General features: G+C 50.2%; 1 protein-coding gene and 1 non-coding gene across 3 annotated transcripts; both read left to right on the top strand.

Moving 5' to 3' along the window:
* Positions 1–3,232: 3,232 nt before the first annotated feature.
* Positions 3,233–11,566, top strand: MAGED2 (MAGE family member D2). 2 transcript variants are annotated; one of them, XM_012471744.2, is made up of 13 exons: positions 3,233–3,321; positions 4,824–4,901; positions 5,242–5,733; positions 6,470–6,778; positions 6,899–6,962; positions 7,208–7,287; positions 7,781–7,875; positions 8,567–8,646; positions 8,740–8,782; positions 9,104–9,166; positions 10,280–10,394; positions 10,805–11,241; positions 11,432–11,566. In XM_012471744.2, the coding sequence occupies exons 2-12, from the start codon at positions 4,857–4,859 to the stop codon at positions 11,231–11,233; spliced, it is 1,815 nt and encodes a 604-aa protein (XP_012327167.1). In that variant the 5' UTR covers positions 3,233–3,321; positions 4,824–4,856; the 3' UTR covers positions 11,234–11,241; positions 11,432–11,566. The 2 variants fall into 2 exon arrangements, with proteins under 2 accessions (XP_012327167.1, XP_012327168.1); XM_012471745.2 differs by lacking the exon at positions 3,233–3,321 and adding an exon at positions 3,851–3,955.
* LOC135270000 (small nucleolar RNA SNORA11) lies at positions 9,990–10,117 on the top strand. Its single transcript, XR_010338228.1, has one exon. It is a non-coding gene; the product is annotated as a small nucleolar RNA SNORA11 (small nucleolar RNA).
* Positions 11,567–17,451: the final 5,885 nt, after the last annotated feature.

Below are 17,451 nucleotides of genomic sequence, written 5' to 3'. Positions count from 1 at the left end.
TTCCATACCCATTGTCATGAATATCTCATATCTCAACTTACTACAATCAGGAAACTGCTGCATGGAATAGACTCTGAAATAACAATGGCTTAAATAAGACGTACATTTATTTGCCTCACCTAAAAGAAATCCAGCGGTAGGCAGTTCACGTTGACTTCATGAAGTTGTTACGGATCCAGGTTCTTTTTAGTTTACTAATCCTGTGTCTTTAGAGTGTGACCCTAGTCCTCTTGGCCTTTATTTGGGGATGCTATGTATCTAGCTAAAGATCAGATGGCTTATTACTAGGGAAGAAGAGGAGGATGGATATCAGGGTAAGCAATGAGCAATCTATGTCACAAACATGTGCACTGAAACTGTTCCTTCCAAGGTCACCAGAGACCACCACTCGATCGTCAAAATCCCCAGACATTTTTTCAGGTCTTACTTTTCTTGATTCTTGGCAGCATTCATCACTATTGACCTCGACACTCCTCCCTCCTTTTGAAACAATCTCTTCCCTTGGTTTTGTGACACTCCTTTCTCCTGGGTTTTTATTTTATTTTTTTGAGATGGTGTCTCAGTCTGTTACCCAGGCTGGAGTGCAGTGGCGTGATCTCGGCTCACTGCAACCTCTACCTCCCAGGTTCAAGTGATTGTCCTGCCTCAGCCACCTGAGTAGCTGGGATTACAGGTGTGCTCCACCACACCCAGCTAATTTTTTGTATTTTAAGTAGAGATGGGGTTTCACCAAGGCTGGTCTTGAACTCCTGATCTCAGGTGATCTGCCAGCCTTGGCCTCCCAAAGTGCTGGGATTACAGGCGTGAGCCACCACGCCTCGCCTGTTTTTCTCTCTACCTCTTTGGTCACTCCTTATCAGACTCTTTCATGAGCTCAATTTCCTCCACCTATACCAAAGATGCTGTTGGGCTGCAGGGCTCTTCTGTGGGCCCATGTCTCTTCTAGCACTGTGCATTCATTGGGGTGGTGTTGCCCTTTCTCATGAATTAAAGAACGAATTATGTACTGATGACTCCCAGATCTGTAACCTCAGCCCAGACCATTTCTCTGAGCTTCAGACATGTATATTCAGTTGCCTGTGGTACATTTCCACTGGGACATGCCACAGGTGCCTCAAAATCAATATTCTGTTCTCCTCTAACTTGCTCCTCAAATCCACTCTTCCTTCATTATTCCTGATCGCAGTGAAAGGGGTTACCATTCATACAGTCTCTCAAATCAGATCCCCCAGAGTTCCCTTTGACACTCCCCTCCTCCTTGCCCTTCTCTTCACAATCCAGTTACTCAAGTTCAATTGCTTTTTACTTCTTTGTTATCTCCTGAATTTGATCACTTCTGACTACCTGCCACCACTCTAGGCCAAAGCACAATCATTGCTTACCTAGATGACTACAAAAGTCATAAGTACTCTCCCTGTTTCCAAGACAACACCTAATCCGTACTCCATATAGCAGCTAGGTGTTCTTTCTAAAACACAAACCTATGCTGTATCCTTGCCTAGAATCCTTTAATAACTCCTGGGTGCTCTCAGGATCAAGACCAAAGTCCTTATCTTGGCATTCAAAACGTGCCAACTTGCCATGATTTGGAAGAAATGGGGAATTTGAGATACCAGAAGTAGAAAAAAAGGAGGGGCTATGTCTAGTGTGGATAAGGGAGAAAATCCAGGAGGCAAGAACATGGTAAACTGATATCACACACTCGGAGAAAGCAATAATTCAGAGAAAGGAAGAGGCGGGAAAACAGAAGCCTGCCTTGAATATGCAAGAAATCTCTCTCTGTGTGTGTGTGTGTGTGTGTGTGTGTGTGTGTGTGTGTGTGTATGTATCTTGAATTATCCATGGAACATAGGGATTCATGATATGTTATTTGCGTAGCAAAAGGTGACCACATAAAGCAGAAGACTTGTGACCATTTGAATTACATTTGGATGTGGAAAGGTATTGAATATTATTTCTGCAACTAACCATTGTGCTGAATTTTACTATGGTTTCTAATAACTTTTTAGTTGATGCTCTTGGGTTTTCCAGGTCTGCAGTTACATAGTCAGTAATTAAGGATGATTTGTCTACTTCCTATTATTTCACATCTTATTTTGTTCTCTTGAATAGATCCAATTGCTTATGTAAATTTATTATGTGGATACGATAAGATCAGGTCCTTATGGCAGGTTTTCTCCTGATCCCAGAGGGTGGGGCCTACCCCTAGTGGGGCTCTCATGGATAGAGAGCCATTTCAAAGCAGAGAGGGAAAGATGGATTAGTTTGCACATGATGTAGGGGTAAGAGACTATGATTTTGGAGAGTAATCAAGCTGCATCCGTATAGAAAATAAATTTTGAAATGATCAAACATCTAAATGTAAATAATAAAGCTGTAAAAGTGCTTGAAAAAAAACGGGGACTGTTATAGGAGTGTGAAAAGCATCTTTAAGCAAGCAGCAGAATCCAGTTGTGATAAAGGAAAAACAGATATATTTGACTACATAATAATTAAACATTTTTGTTTGGCAAAAGTTATCATAAAATAACATGAAAAATATTTCTAATATGTAACATGTACACAAGAGACATTGTTGGTGGGAATGTTATTCCATGTACTTTTTAGGAATACATTGAGAAATTTTGTGTCGAAATGGAAGACTTTTTTGTAGCATTTGAGCTAGCAAAAAATACCATAAATAACAACAACAAAAAAAGTGCCCCAAATGTATATGTGTACTGGACTGGTTCAATACATTATGGGACATCTATACAGGAAAAGATCATGCAGCTGTTTAGAAAAATGTGACTAACGGAAAGATCTATAACTGGAAAAAAATACGGATAGTGTCCCATTTGTTGGAGAGAGAACCTGAATAATTAGTATAGGAATAGAAAAAAAATCTGCATAGCAAAATGGTAATAGTGGTTATTTCTGGGAGATGAGAGTGGTCTTTCATTGGTATATTACATATTTCTGCATTGTTTGAATTTTTACGAGAACAACAACAAAACAACGACAACATATTACCTTTCTAATAAGAAAAAGTGAAGATATAAAAATAAATAAATTCAATGAATGACTTGCTTTCAGGGGGCGGTTTGGGTTGGAAGAGCTTCAGACTGAGCCTGGTACAGTGGCATAAACATGGGCTTTGGCGTCAGACAGCCCTGAGCGGGGCCCCATTGCCCCACCCCCGAGGAAGGCGAGGGGGGGTGGCAGGGGGCTGCGGAAAGGGGCTGGGCTGGGTTGGGCTGTCTGCAGCTCTAGTCCAGGAGGCTGAGACTTCGAGAGGGACTGAGAGAAGGCAGACGCATCCCGAACTCGCTGGAGGACAAGGTGAGGGGCGTTGAGATTGGGGTTTTACGGCGGTCAGTTAATGGTTCCAGACCCCTCGAACCCATAGCCAGGCAGATGAGCAATTCTTACTGCACCACTGCAGCTGAAGCAGAGGTGACCTGGAGTAGGGTGTAGGCAATGAGGACGACTGAGAAAGTAGTAGGCTGCACAGACTGGGAGCAGAGACTAGCCGAGGAGGAGGGGAGAAAAACGGGGAACCGGGAATGTTGGGAGGGGGATGAGGAATACAAACGGGGAGGAGAACACTGAGGGGGAGTGAAGATCCTGAGAAGAGTTAATCAGGGATGCAGAGAGGGGTTAAGGAATACTGAGGGGCAGGGTGTGCAAACGTAACACGGAGGAGGATGTAAGGAATGGGAAGAGGGAATTCTGTGGAGTAAATAGGAAATGTTAGGTGGGAGTAGGGAGTAGGGAGCGAGGCTAAGGGAATACGGAGGGGGGCAAAAGGAATGAGGAGCAGGGAGCGGGGGAGGGGCAGACAGGCTGGGACGGAGGCCCCCTAGGGAGGCGGAAAGGGGCGGGACCACTTCCGGCCTAGAGCGGGGAGGGCAGTCTCCGAGTTTCGGAGGGGCTTGGAGTGAGTGGACGCACTCGGGAATCGTAGGAGGACGAGGTGAGCAGCCAGGCCGTCTTTTGGATAAGAGCCCCGCTAGGGGTCGGCCCCACCCTCTGGGATCTGGAGAAAACCTGCCATAAGGACCGGATCGTACCGGATCCATCCGGCTGAGAAGGGAGGGGACTGGACCCGGTTTGGCCGGGCCCAAGATGGAATCGCTAGCTCAATATTTATTTGAGGAGGGGGTGTAATAGGGAAGGAGCGGAACCAAGATGCGCCTGTTTGGAGGGGGGCGTGTTAGGAAGAAGGGCGGGGCCAAGAGACACGACTTGGTAGGGCGTGAGTAGGGGAGGGGCCGGGACCACCAAACACTGCGAAAATTTTGGAGGAAGGCTTGTTGGGGAGGGGGCGGGACCGAATGGTACTGCGGACCTGGAGAGGGGCGTGTATTGGGGCAGAGTGCCAGGCTGAGACCACGACCATCGCGCATGCGCAGTATGTATCGCTAGAAAGGGGCGTGTTGAGAAGGGCCAGCCCTGAGACGAGCCAGCTGCTGAATGCGCATGTGCACGGTGGACATCAAAGAAAGGGCTCGTGCTGGGAAAGCGGGCGGGGCTGAGATCGGCCCTGCAGCCGACGCGCATGCGCTCTATCAACCTGCGGCTGGGTGGGGGGTGCACTGGGAAAAGGGGCGGGGTCCTCAGAGCTGCCGCGCTGGCACATCTTCCTGGAGAAAGGGGAGGGTGCGGCTGCAGAGAATTGAGACTTAGACGCTTTGGATTCCTGTATCTGAGAACGGAGTCGTTGGGGGTGGTGGAGGGGGTTGGAATTGGGGACCTACGGAAGGTGAGGATCAGCCTCCAGGCACAACAGGGAAGAGGACGTTCAGTGGGCTTCAACTTGACCCAGGCCTTCTCCCCTTCAGGCTCAGCTCTTTCTTGCCAGGCCAAATTGAGACATGTCTGACACAAGCGAGAGTGGTGCGGGTGTAACTCGCTTCCAGGTAAGGCCTCTTTCTGTCCTTTCCCCAACTGTTTTTCCTCTCCAGCCCTTGTTGCCACCCCACATCCCTTGGCTCTTCCCCTCCCATCCTTGTCTTTCTCCACCTACTTTACTGCCTGGGTGTCCCCCTGCCCAGTGGAGGGAGGGAGAGAAGGTGGGCGGGCCCCTTTTCTGCCATCAGTTCTTGCTCAGAGGAAAGGGAGGCCTTGTTGGGTTGAGGTGGTCAGAGCACACCGGTAGGAGTCAGTACTGGTCAGAGAAGTGTGGCCTTGGAATTTTGGGCCATTTGCTTAGTTGGGGATGGGAAGAAGATCCGTGAACTTCCCTGCTTCCTCTTGCAGGCTGAAGCTTCAGAAAAGGACAGTAGCTTGACGATGCAGACTCAATTGACAGTGACCCAGAATGTGGAGGCCCCAGAGACACCGAAGGCCTCAAAGGCACCAGAGATCTCAGAGGATGTGAAGGTCTCAAAAGCCTCTGGGGTCTCAAAGGCCACAGAGGTCTCAAAGACCCCAGAGGCTCAGGAGGCACCTGCCACCCAGGCCTCATCTACTACTCAGCTGACTGATACCCCGGTTCTGGCAGCTGAAAACAAGAGTCCAGCAGCTGACACCAAGAAACAGAATGCTGACCCACAGGCTGTGACAGTGCCTGCCACTGAGACCAAAAAGGCCAGCTGTGTGGCTGATACGAAGGTCAATGCAAAGGCCCAGGAGACTGAGGCTGCTGCCTCTCAGGCCCCAGCAGATGAACCTGAGCCTGAGAGTACAGCTGTCCAGGCTCAGGAAAATCAGGATACTCGGCCCAAGGTCAAAGCCAAGAAAGCCCGAAAGGTAAGACCTCTGCAGTCACCACCCTTGGGTTTCTACTCCTCTCCTCTCAGTTGGTTCATTTGTTCTACAGACATTTAGAGAGATCCTTGTGCTTATCAGGGCTGTGGGGGGCACTGAGAGGAATGTGATTTAATTCCTGTCTTCAGAGAGCTTGAAGACTGATGGGGAGATGAGACAGGAATACACCTAGCTGCAATCTGAATACAATGCAATTTATATTTACATAGTAGCTGCCCTGTGTTAGGCCTTGAGCTAAGCATATTTATGCAGATTATCTCATTAAATCTTGAAAGTAAGTTAGGCCTTGAGCTAAGCATATTTATGCAGATTATCTCATTAAATCTTGAAAGTAAGTTAGGCCTTGAGCTAAGCACATTTATGCAGGTTATCTCATTAAATCTTGAAAGTAATTCTCATAGCCCCAATTTTATAGAGAGGAAGCTGAGTCCCAGAGAGGCTTGTCTAGGATGGTTCAAGCAGAGCCAGTAGTGGGCACAGAAAGAGAAGACGACTCAGGCCGCACCCACCCTTGGTTTGCTCCTAGCCTGCTGGGCAGATGAAACTCCTGCCTGGAAGTCAGTGAGAAACGAACCCGGGATTCAGCATGGCCAACATCTAGTGAGTCAGGCTGTTACTACAGGAGTGGGATTAGCGGGTGCTTCCTGGAAGAGATAGGGAAAGGAAAAGGACCACCTGCTTCATCTGGTGATGTCGAGCTTCCTCTCTGTTGATGCAGGTGAAGCATCTGGATGGGGAAGAGGATGGCAGCAGTGATCAGAGTCAGGCTTCTGGAACCACAGGTGGCCGAAGGGTCTCAAAGGCCCTAATGGCCTCAATGGCCCGCAGGGCTTCAAGAGGTCCCATAGCCTTTTGGGCCCGCAGGGCATCAAGGACTCGGTTGGCTGCTTGGGCCCGGAGAGCCTTGCTTTCCTTGAGATCACCTAAAGCCCGGAGGGGCAAGGCTCGCCGCAGAGCTGCCAAGCTCCAGTCATCCCAAGAGCCTGAAGCACCACCACCTCGGGATGTGGCCCTTTTGCAAGGGAGGGTAAGAATGCTGTCCTTTTTGCTCTGCCTTTTCTACTGCCTTGGCTGCCCTTTTCTTTGCCATCGTCTCAAGTTTTCTGCAAACTTGTTTTGGTCTTTCCATCTTTTTCTACTCTGCCAGGCAAATGATTTGGTGAAGTACCTGTTGGCTAAAGACCAGACGAAGATTCCCATCAAGCGCTCAGGTAAAGTCCTACCAATTCTCCCTCTGCCCCGAGCTCTGCCCTCTATTGCCCTCGCACCATTGTGCTAGGGGTATCCCTTGCTCTTATGCTTATATCTCCGTCCTCCCAAAGTTCTAATTTGGCAGTGCTAGCATCTCTGTTGATAAGCTCAGAACCTGGTTATGCCACTCATGGTGTGTAGCTTGGGCATGGGGGCCACCTGGCATCTCTTCAGTCCAGGTGCTCGTAATGCTCTCCCATTGCAGACATGCTGAAGGACATCATCAAAGAATACACTGACGTGTACCCTGAAATCATTGAACGAGCAGGCTATTCCTTGGAGAAGGTGAAGGGGCAGCCCTGGGGATGGGTACAGTGGGGAAGCCTTGAATTGAACAAAGATGTACAAGTCCCTTCTCAGGGAAACCAAAGAGGCCTCCTAATCCAGCCCCATCACTATGCTGATGGGCAGACAATGACCTAGGAAGGAGTGTAGACTAGCAATGGGTCACATAGCAAGTTGGTAAAAGCACAGCTAAGACCCAAGACACCCAACTTAGTCCTAGCTTCTGTCTGCAGCTCCTGCCATGCATTTCAGATCTCACTTCTCCCTTTCATTCCCCATTCTCTGTCTCCCTAGATTCCCACTCATCACAAAGATGCCGATGACAATAGTACATTTGCTGCGTGGTTACTGGGTGCCAGGCACTTAGCTGTGTCTTTTATGTGCGTCAGCTCACTGATTTCTCACGCATACACAACTCCTAGGTACATAGGGAGTTGCAGCATGCCCTGGAAGCTGAATTTGTCATCTCACAAGCTGTTCTCCCCATCCACAGGTATTTGGGATTCAATTGAAGGAAATTGATAAGAATGACCACTTGTACATTCTTCTCAGCACCTTAGAGCCCACTGATGCAGGCATACTGGGAACGTAAGCTGGGAAAGGGCTGAGGCGTGGGGGGCTTCTGCTTTTGGCCGTGTGCTGCTACTCCTTCTTTGTCCTGCTTCCTCTATCCTCTTAGAAAGTCAGGAAAAATAGGGTCTCAAAAGCCCTGTCCCAGCTCCCATGCATAGTTGGAGCCTTGCTCATAGTAGTGATGCCTGATTTATGATTGAAGGGTATAGGAGCCTGGGGTGGGACATTCCTGCTGTCAGGTTTGCTGTCTCTGTAGAAGCTTCCCCGGAAGGCAGGCCTGTCATTGTTTGCCTCTTCTGACTGAGTATCTGGCCTGGCCTTGGCAGAGTGGTTCTCAAGGAGGGCTTCCTGTTGTGGGTGGATCAGGATGCATGAAACGCAGGAGTGTCAGTGGGGCTGAAGGTTCGGGGAGAGAAAGAAAGGACTCACATTGACTGAGTGCTTGTGTTATACCAGGTTTACTGCAATTCTTCTGTCTTCTTGGAAACCCAGGAAAGGGAGAATATGATTTTCCCGTTTTACTGAATAATAGACCAAGGCTTGCAAGTCTTAAGTGCCTTTCCCAGGGTGGCATAGAGCTGGAAGCAGAGACTGGGCAGAATTCTGTATCTGAGGAATCTGGGAGAGGCTAGCCTAGTGAGCTGGCCAGTGTGTCTATTGCAGACAGTTACTGGACATAAACCTCTCTGTCCTGTTATTTCTCTAGGACTAAGGACTCACCCAAGCTGGGTCTGCTCATGGTGCTTCTTAGCATCATCTTCATGAATGGAAATCGGTCCAGTGAGGGTGAGTGTCTGGGCATGCAGCTGAATGGGAGGCCATGGTCTGGATTCCATGTGTTCAATTTCTGTCCCTGTCTCCTCTTGCCTCCCCTCGCAGCTGTCATCTGGGAGGTGCTGCGCAAGTTGGGGCTGCGCCCTGGGTATGATTGGGCTCTCTCAGCGCTTGCTGTCCATGTTGTCCTTTGGCAAGAGAGGACGGTCCTAGGATTGCATCAATCTGGTGGTCTGGTGGAGTGGGTGGGGGTGCTGGACTGGGTAGAGGGCCCAGGGTTCTGACCTGGGTGGATGGGGAAATGGTCCTGAACACTCTGCTCCCTCTCTCAGTGTCTCTTGGGCTTCTTTGGAGCTTCCCTCTTGTGCTGGAAACCTCTTTTCCATCTTGGAAATTCCTCTGCCCACATCTGGGAAGTGCCACAGCCTTGAGTGAATTTGTTTGGTTATTTTTCTTTTTATTCTCTCAGGATACATCATTCACTCTTTGGGGATGTGAAGAAACTCATCACTGACGAGTTTGTGAAGCAGAAGTAAGTATCTTTGTCTGGTGGTCATGTGTTCCTTGCAGTTGGCCTATTTCAGAACTGAGTGATAAAGCCATGGTGCATGCATGGATGTGTCTATGTGTATATGTATGTGCATATTTGTGTGCATGTAGGTGGTAGGTTATTCTTTGGGCGATGATGGGATACAGGAGCAACACGTGTTTCCTGATCTGTTACATGTACCTTAACATTTGTCTTGAGAACAATTCTACAAGGGAGGGATTGTCATTACCATCATTGCACAAATGTAGAAATTGAGGCTTAGAGAGGGGAAGTCATTTGCTCAGTGTTACACAGTGAAAAAGTTGTGTTTAGAACTTGGCTCCAAAGCCTTAGTTCTTTTTACTCTGCTGACTAGAGCTCCATATGAGTTAATTTCCATAAAGAAATGACATAGAATGGTAGCTTCAGGCAACCAGGTACCATGCTGGGAACTTGACTTGTACATCTCATTTCATTTTCATAACTACCCTGCAGAATAGGTACTGTCATCCCATCCCCGTTTTACAGTTGAGGGACCTGGGGCTCTGAGAGGGGAGATCTGAGTATGGCCCACAGCTGCTAAGGGGCCCATTTGGGCCTGGAGCCCAGTCCTCTTGACTTTTTGGCCAAGGCTCACCCTATCCTTGGTCCTTGGAGGACATGCGGGTACTCACACAGCCACACACATGTGCACACAGAAACATACACACACGAAGGGTCAGGAATTCAGCATGTGTGAAACATTTCTTCCTCTGTAGTCTTTCCGGTCATTTTCTGTGGTGGACCTTTCTGGGCTTGGCCAGGCTGAGGCCAAGAGACTTGCAGTGGGGTGTGCTCAGAGCAGGGGGCCCAAAGAATGGCTCCTCTGTTTACAACACACCCAACAGGAATCTGGGGTCATTGTGATAAGGGCCTCAAACTTATGGCTTCCCTATGAACAAATGTCCCCTAACACCTCTATGTGGCTTCCGGGCAGGGCCAGTGGGATAGGGCTCAATATTGGAAGAAAGACTGCAGTGTTAGTGGGGAATGTTGCCATCTAGAGCCTGTCCACTCTATGCATGGGTAGGCCATGAGTGATCTTAGAAATAAAGGCTTTGAACTTCTCTTTCCAAGGTACCTGGACTATGCCAGAGTCCCCAATAGTAATCCCCCTGAATATGAGTTCTACTGGGGCCTGCGCTCTTACTATGAGACCAGCAAGATGAAAGTCCTCAAGTTTGCCTGCAAGGTAATTGGAGAGCTGCCTGAGCTCTGCAAATCAAGAGCATGGGGTCCCCTGGCTGGGGCAGGCTGTGTGCAGAGTAGCCTGCAGTTCAAATCAGAATGTTTTGGTACTTCTGTTAATTGTCAGAACACTGTGACAGGCACTTTACCTGAATCATTTAAGCCTTACAACCTGATATGTCATTGCCCTGTTACAGATGAGAAAACTGAGGCCCAGAGAGGTCGGTAGGTGACGTATCCAAAGTCGTGTAGCTAGTAAGGGTCAGAGTAGGGATGGAATATTAGGTGCATAATTACTGGTAATATTATATTACTGTTATCTTTTTCCACTAAGCATATATCATAGTGCCTAGTATAAAGAGTAGATGCTTAATCCTCTGATGATGCTCCTTCTGATGGTTATTTTTGTTTCAGGTACAAAAGAAGGATCCCAAGGAATGGGCAGCTCAGTACCGAGAGGCGATGGAAGCGGATTTGAAGGCTGCAGCTGAGGCTGCAGCTGAAGCCAAGGCGAGGGCCGAGATTAGAGCTCGAATGGGCATTGGGCTCGGCGCGGAGAACGCTGCCGGGCCCTGCAACTGGGATGATGCTGATATCGGACCCTGGGCCAAAGCCCGGATCCAGGCGGGAGCGGAAGCTAAAGCCAAAGGCCAAGAGAGTGGCAGTGCCAGCACCGGTACCAGTACCAGTACCAATAACAGTGCCAGTGCCAGCACCGGTGGTGGCTTCAGTGCTGGTACCAGCCTGACCGCCACTCTCACATTTGGGCTCTTCGCTGGCCTTGGTGGAGCTGGTGCCAGCACCAGCGGCAGCTCTGGTGCCTGTGGTTTCTCCTACAAGTGAGATTTCAGGTATCTGCCTTGGTTTCAGTGGGGACATCTGGGGCTCATGGGGCTGGGATGAGAAGCTGGATGATTCTAGGAAAGCCCAAGTTGAAGAGTGATGTGGAGAGTGTGCCAAGACACTGCTTTTGGCATTTTATTCCTTCCTGTTCGCTGGATGTCAATTGACTCTTTCATTTTCTCTTACTTGTGTTTTCAGATATTGTTAATCCTGCCAGTCTTTCTCTTCAAGCCAGGGTGCGTCCTCAGAATCCTACTCAACACAGCACTCTAGGCAGCCACTATCAATCAATTGAAGTTGACAGTCTGCATTAAATCTATTTGCCATTTCTGAGTTTATTGCTTTTTTTGGTGGGCTGTCACATTTTGGTATCACATCTAAAAATGAATGAATTGGGAGTTTCCACCTCAGTCTGTGTTTAGTTCAAGGTGACATTGTTGGATTCCCAGGAGTGAGATTAACATGCCTTTCTGGGATAGCTTGGGCCTCATGTCTAGCCTTCAGGGTGGTGGGATTTTAGTGGGGTGGAGTTACAAAGACCGTAGGCACAGAGGACACACTTTGAAGGAGAGGCTTGAGGTCGGCAAATCTGGAGCACAAAACATAAGTAGAAGGGACTGGACATCAAATATAGAATCCCTTTTCGGGAAATTTGAATGAGGAAAGAGAGATAGAGAGCTAAATGGAGATACAGGAACAAGGGAGCATTTTCTTGGGGAAGGAGAGAGAGACTTGAGTAGGGCAGGAGCCAATGGAGAGGGAGAAGTTGAACGTTGACTTCTGAGCCCAGTCCTGGAGGTGATGAGGAGACGGGTTGTGGGAAGGCCTGGGAGAAGGGACTACTTGGATAGGACTCAGAGAGGCGGGCTGTGAGAGGATGTTGAGCAGTAGGGAGGCCCCAATAGAGGATGGAGCCCACGATTTTGGGAGGAACATAGCAAGGTGCTCAGTAATTTTGGTATGGGAACCATGAAGATGAGTGTTGGTTTTTTCCAAGGATTGGGTTCTGCTGTTTGGATCTAGAATTAAGAACACAGGACTAGGGCAGTGACTGGATGAGTCTGTACCTTCACTGCTGTGTCCATGGTACCTGACATGTAGTAGTTGTACACGGTGGAAGAAATGGACCATGGGACCCAGGCAGGCTTGGGGAGGAGGGATGAGGACAGTGTGTGAGAGACTGAAGGACAGTGCAGGAGTCTGGTATCTCTGTGAGTGATATGCATCTGACAGTACAGGAGTCTCAGTGAAGTCCTCATTAGGAGTGCCTGCTATATGGCTGGCAGCATTCTAGGTATCTGGAAAGGGGTGTTGAGAGAACCAGAAGTGTGATCTAGGGGACTAGTCAGACAGTGGGATGATTGCATTTAGGAAGTCAGAGCAGAGAGAGCTCTGGGTGATGGTGGGGTTCAAGGAATGGGTAGCCGAAGGGGAGAGATGCTTCCTGCAGATGTAGAATCAGTGGTCTTGGAGGCCAGGATATCGGTGGGGTTATCCATGTGGACAGTGAAATCACCCAGATGGTGGCAGGAGGTGGGAGACGGGAGCATTATGAGCCAGGTGCCAACGTGTCCACATGTTGTTGAAGGTGGTGTCCTCTTAGCTACACTGCTCACTAAGGGACAAGGCCCTCAGGCTATCAGAGTTTCATCTCCCTGTTTTTAGGGGGTACTGCCCCAGACCACCTTTCTACCCACAAAGCTCTTACCATCTCCAGTCCCCACATGACCGGGCTCCTAATCACTGGGACAATCTTGTGGACAATGAGGCCCCTGGAACGGCCACCTCTCCCCTCCTGTAGAATCTATAGGCAGTAAAGGAAGGGTGTTTATTGCTTAGGGAACAGAATTTTAAAAAGAGAAACACAGCTCCAACTGCAGCAAGACAGCTCCTTACCTGTGGCTGTGAATTGAGACCTGCTGAAGTGATCTTCACTAGAAGCAGAGGCTCTTCCATTGAAGACTAGGATACGGTCTCCTCAGGGCCTGGGTAGTACCCAGGACAGTAGACAAAGTCACAGGCTGCCCTGGCCTCTTAGGAAGGACTCTCAGTGGGTACTGTGTCTGGGACCCCCTCAGATTCTCAGCTGATGTCCATCTGAAAATGGAGGGGATGGGGGATGATGGGGTGGTGAGGAACTCGGGGACTGTGATACTAATAAAAGTGAGTTCCAACTGTTTGATAGAGTTAAGTGTGAATCATAGTCATGAAGAACTCTGTTCTTTCTGCTTGCCTTCCCTCCACAGGCCACGGGGCTTGCAGGGCACCCACCTCTTCTTCCCTTCCCACAAAGCCTAGAATTTGACAGGAGAAGGGGTTGGCTCTTCCTCACTCCTCACTCCCCAATCCCCAAGCGTCAGGATTGAAGGCAGGTGGGACAGGGAAGGAGAGAGCAGGTCTCTCTGCTCTAGGGGAGCAGGGAGAGGGAGTGTTCGTAGCAGGGAGAGGGAGTGGCAGGGGAAATGAGGACAGACCCTTGTTTATGTTTTTGCCATCTTTATCAGCCTGGAGGCCGTTACTGTGAGGCCCTTACTGTGACGAATGAACTGCCACAATTTTCAGTTTTCAGTATATTTTTAATTAAATTCCAAATAATTCTAGACTGTATCATGTATCTTCCCCTTGGCTAGTGGTGGGCTGATCCCCTTCAGCAGCTTCTCCACCTATTTTTTTATCACCCTCTAAGAAGCCTTTTTAGACATTTTTACCCGAATTGTCCTTCCCCATGTAGTTTTATTTACACAGATATACTGTAGATATCTATTTAATAACTCTATTTGTGCTTTATACATAAAAATAAACCTTACTCTTTTTATTCAATACAGGGTTAATAATGAATAAAATATTCAAGTTAAAAGTTAAATGTGAAGGTAAATCAATGTTGAACTGGTGCATAACATCCATCCCTTCTTCTATGATAATTTTGTTCATTGGCTCATTGAACAAGCACTGGGTGTCTGAAGAAGAGGTTGACTGATTTCCACAGGCTGGGTAATCGTGCTTCTTTTGATGAGCACTCACATGGGACACAAATATTCCCACACAACCCGTCCTGAGAGATCTGTCCACGTGCTCCTCACATATATGCAGGCAAAGCAATTAGAACTGTGCCCTGCACATAATAAGTACTCTAAGGATTTTATTACATTGTCATGATTGCTATCAGTTATCTAATCTTGTTCCTTCGCAGTCTCTGACTATCTGACAGACACAATCTGTATTGATCAGTGCCCCTGGCTGGGTCGCTTTCTGAACAGAGATCAATCACATGCAGGCTGCTGAGTTTTGACTCCAGGAGGATTTCCCTTCCTTTCTTCCCGACCGGGTCACACCTGAGTGGGGCTGTTGCACCACAGCTCGGCCTCCAGCTACTTCCTGCTTATCATACGGTCATCTGCAAGCCATGCTCCCGGGCTTTTTTCCTTATTTGGGGAGCTGGTTGTTGGGAAGGCTGCACAAGGCCCTCAGTGTGAGTTGAGGGAGAGCAAGCAATGAGGCAGGAGAAGGCGTGATGGGGAGGTGAGCCTCCCGTGACTCACTCGTGCCTGCGGGACCCACTCCGGTCTGATCTCCTGTGGCCACTTCCCTTTGGAGATGAAGCATCGTCACTGCCTGCCTGACTTTATGGTTTGATGGAGCACGTGGCACAGGCCCAGGGTGGGCAGCTCAGGTTGCATGGTCACTTGGGGTCCCACGGTTAGGTGCTCGTACTCTACGAGGAGTCAGTAGTTTAACTTTGCTGAATTAATCGTCAGGTGCCAGGTGCCGCCTCTCAAAAGGTGAGCGGTTATTTGAAGAGAGCATGGCTTTTGCTCCAAAGTGCTAGAAGCTCATGCTTTGATTCACAGATGGGGCTTGTCGCAGGCTCCACACGGCATCCCAGTCTGTCAGATACTCGACTCGTTCAGACATTTATTTGTTCATTCAACAGCCATGTGTAGTGACTACCGGGTTAATGTAGTGTGCACCCTGTGCTGGGTGCTGGGGCATTCTTGTTCTCAAGACACGGCCAGTCCAGTGAGGGAAACACTGGCAGCACCGAGGGGAACCATGAAGGGAGCTAGCGATTCGCTCCTCTGTGTAAAGATGTGTTGTTAATCCCACTGATGGCATGTGTTAGGAACATGTGCACAGGTGCATAGGTCCAGGCACACATTTATATGTGAGGAAATAGGCATTTCGTACATACATTTCATTATGGACATGAGTCAGCAGTCAGCGTGCTCTGGTGGAAGGAGCCCTTGACTGGGAGGTAGGAGCCGTAGGTTAAACTCCCCCAGCTCACTTACATGGCCCTTTGTGCCCTCAGACATGTCCCTGTCCATCACCGGCCTCATACCCATAGAGCACTGGCTCACCCAGCCTGCTCTCTGGGGGCCGCACTTTAGAAAGTGGGTGGGGAGTGCCCAGACCGAGGCCTGGTGCACAGTGGGCGCTGTGCAAGTGAGAGCTACCTCGACGGGGACGTGCTTTGTAAACTGGGCCTGGTGCTCTGTGATGAGCGTGAAGGTGGCGCCGGCTGTGTGCATGCACACACACACAGGTTTGTGTCCCGGAAGGCATGCCCTGTGGAGGCGTCCACGTGTCCATCTGGGCTCCGAGCTGGTGGGTACGGCCGGGCTGGCTCCAACCAAGACACCCCTGGCTGCAGGGCCTGCCATGGGCCGGGGTCACGCCTCCAGTGGCCTCTGACTCTGCTCTGAGGAGTGGGACATGGGGGAGTCACAAGTCAGAGTCCACCTCCAGGGGAGGCTGCCAGTCTGGAGGTAACAGAAAAGGAGCCACCAGGACACGGCCATCTGGGTAGCGCCTTGCCTTGGGACCTCTACCTCTCCAGTGGCGGAGCTGAGGACAGGCAGGTAGACCCTGCTTTCAGTTCTGGCTCTGTCTCATCCTGGCCGCCTGGCCTGGGGCCGCTCTCTGCTTACTCATCCATAAACCGGTGGCATGAATGCCCACCCCATGGAGCTGTGGTGAAGATGAAGTGAGCCACACAGGCTGAAGCAGATGGCACCATGACTGTGCATAGGTGTCCGACAATCGACAATAAATGACAACCGTGACAACAACTGTCCTTCCTGCACTTCATTTCCCACCTGTCCCACCCCCTAGCAGTTCTGCCAGCAGGAACAATACCTGTGCTAGCAAGCCCAGGCGCGGGCCAGATGCTGTGGAAATGGATCCCTTCATTCAGCCAGCACCCGGAACGTGCAGGTCACTGTCCTGGGCTGGGGAGGAGAGATTCGGGTCAAGAGAGCCACACATGGGCCAGAACTGGAAGAGCTGGAGCCCAGGGCGTGGCAACCTGCCTGGGAGGAAGGAGAGGGTGGGGAGGGCTTCCTGGACCACACCATGGAGCCGGTGCTGGGCCCTGGGAGTGGGGAGGGCAGGAGGGACACGGTTGTGGGTGGAGACAGAGGCTGCCAGTGTGACACCTGTGTTGGGGTGAGGAGGGGAGAAGAGTGATTCAAGGGTGGGTCTCTCAGGGCAGCTGTCTGTGTGACCAGTGATGGTTACCTGCTGACAGAGGGGACAGAGGAGGGCAGTCTAGGTGGGGGAGCTGCACCAGCGAAGGCACAGAGCCGTGAGAAAGATGAGGGGACCAGTCGGACAGGGGGTCACTGTCGTGGAGCAGCTGGCTGGCCTTGGGTGCCAGGGCCAAGCTCTTAGACCTGCAGAACAGGTGGCATTGGGAGCCATTCGGCGGCTGGGTCAAGACTGAGTGGCTGACAGGTGGGCGAGCAGGAGTGATGGAATCTGATTCTACCCCCCCCCCAGGTCTCCCCCACCTCAGGGCCCAGAGAGTGGCCACCACTACACCCGCAGCCCACCTGGGACAGCCCAGCCAACCCATCTGGGTGTCTGTGGCCCTCCCTACCTGCTGGCTGTGAGCTGAGAGGTGAGAGCTGCCTCCAGTGCAGCCTCTGAGGTTGTTTGCTCTCACCATGCTGGCAGAGGTGGATGGAGTGGGGCGTGGCGGGGTGCTCACGAGGTAGTAGACTGTGTGGCTCTGGTTGGGACCATGCTTTGGTTACCACGTAGCATGTGCCCACATTGAAGATCTTGATGGAGGACAGGTGGCTGGGCCAGACCCAAGCAGGAGCAAGGGCAGCTCTGGGGCTAATGGTGGGGGGCTCTCTTCGTTACTCCCCACCTGCCCCTCTAAATCCACTCCCCATCCATGCCTGTCCCGCTCTGTGCTTCAGGAGACTGACCCT

Source organism: Aotus nancymaae, unplaced genomic scaffold (assembly GCF_030222135.1).
Source record: "Aotus nancymaae isolate 86718 unplaced genomic scaffold, 86718_ANA_hifiasm-v0.15.2.pri h1tg000058l, whole genome shotgun sequence".
Classification (NCBI taxonomy): Eukaryota; Metazoa; Chordata; class Mammalia; order Primates; family Aotidae; genus Aotus; species Aotus nancymaae.
Note: the sequence above shows the minus strand (reverse complement) of the source record. Positions and strands in the feature narration are given on the sequence as shown.

Bases quoted from the DNA above. Each gene is read 5' to 3' on its own strand.
- MAGED2 (XM_012471744.2), top strand. From the start codon at position 4,857: ATGTCTGACACAAGCGAGAGTGGTGCGGGTGTAACTCGCTTCCAG. The intron at 8,647-8,739 runs GTGAGTGTCTGG...CTCCCCTCGCAG, and splicing joins TGGAAATCGGTCCAGTGAGG to CTGTCATCTGGGAGGTGCTG. The intron at 8,783-9,103 runs GTATGATTGGGC...TTATTCTCTCAG, and splicing joins AAGTTGGGGCTGCGCCCTGG to GATACATCATTCACTCTTTG.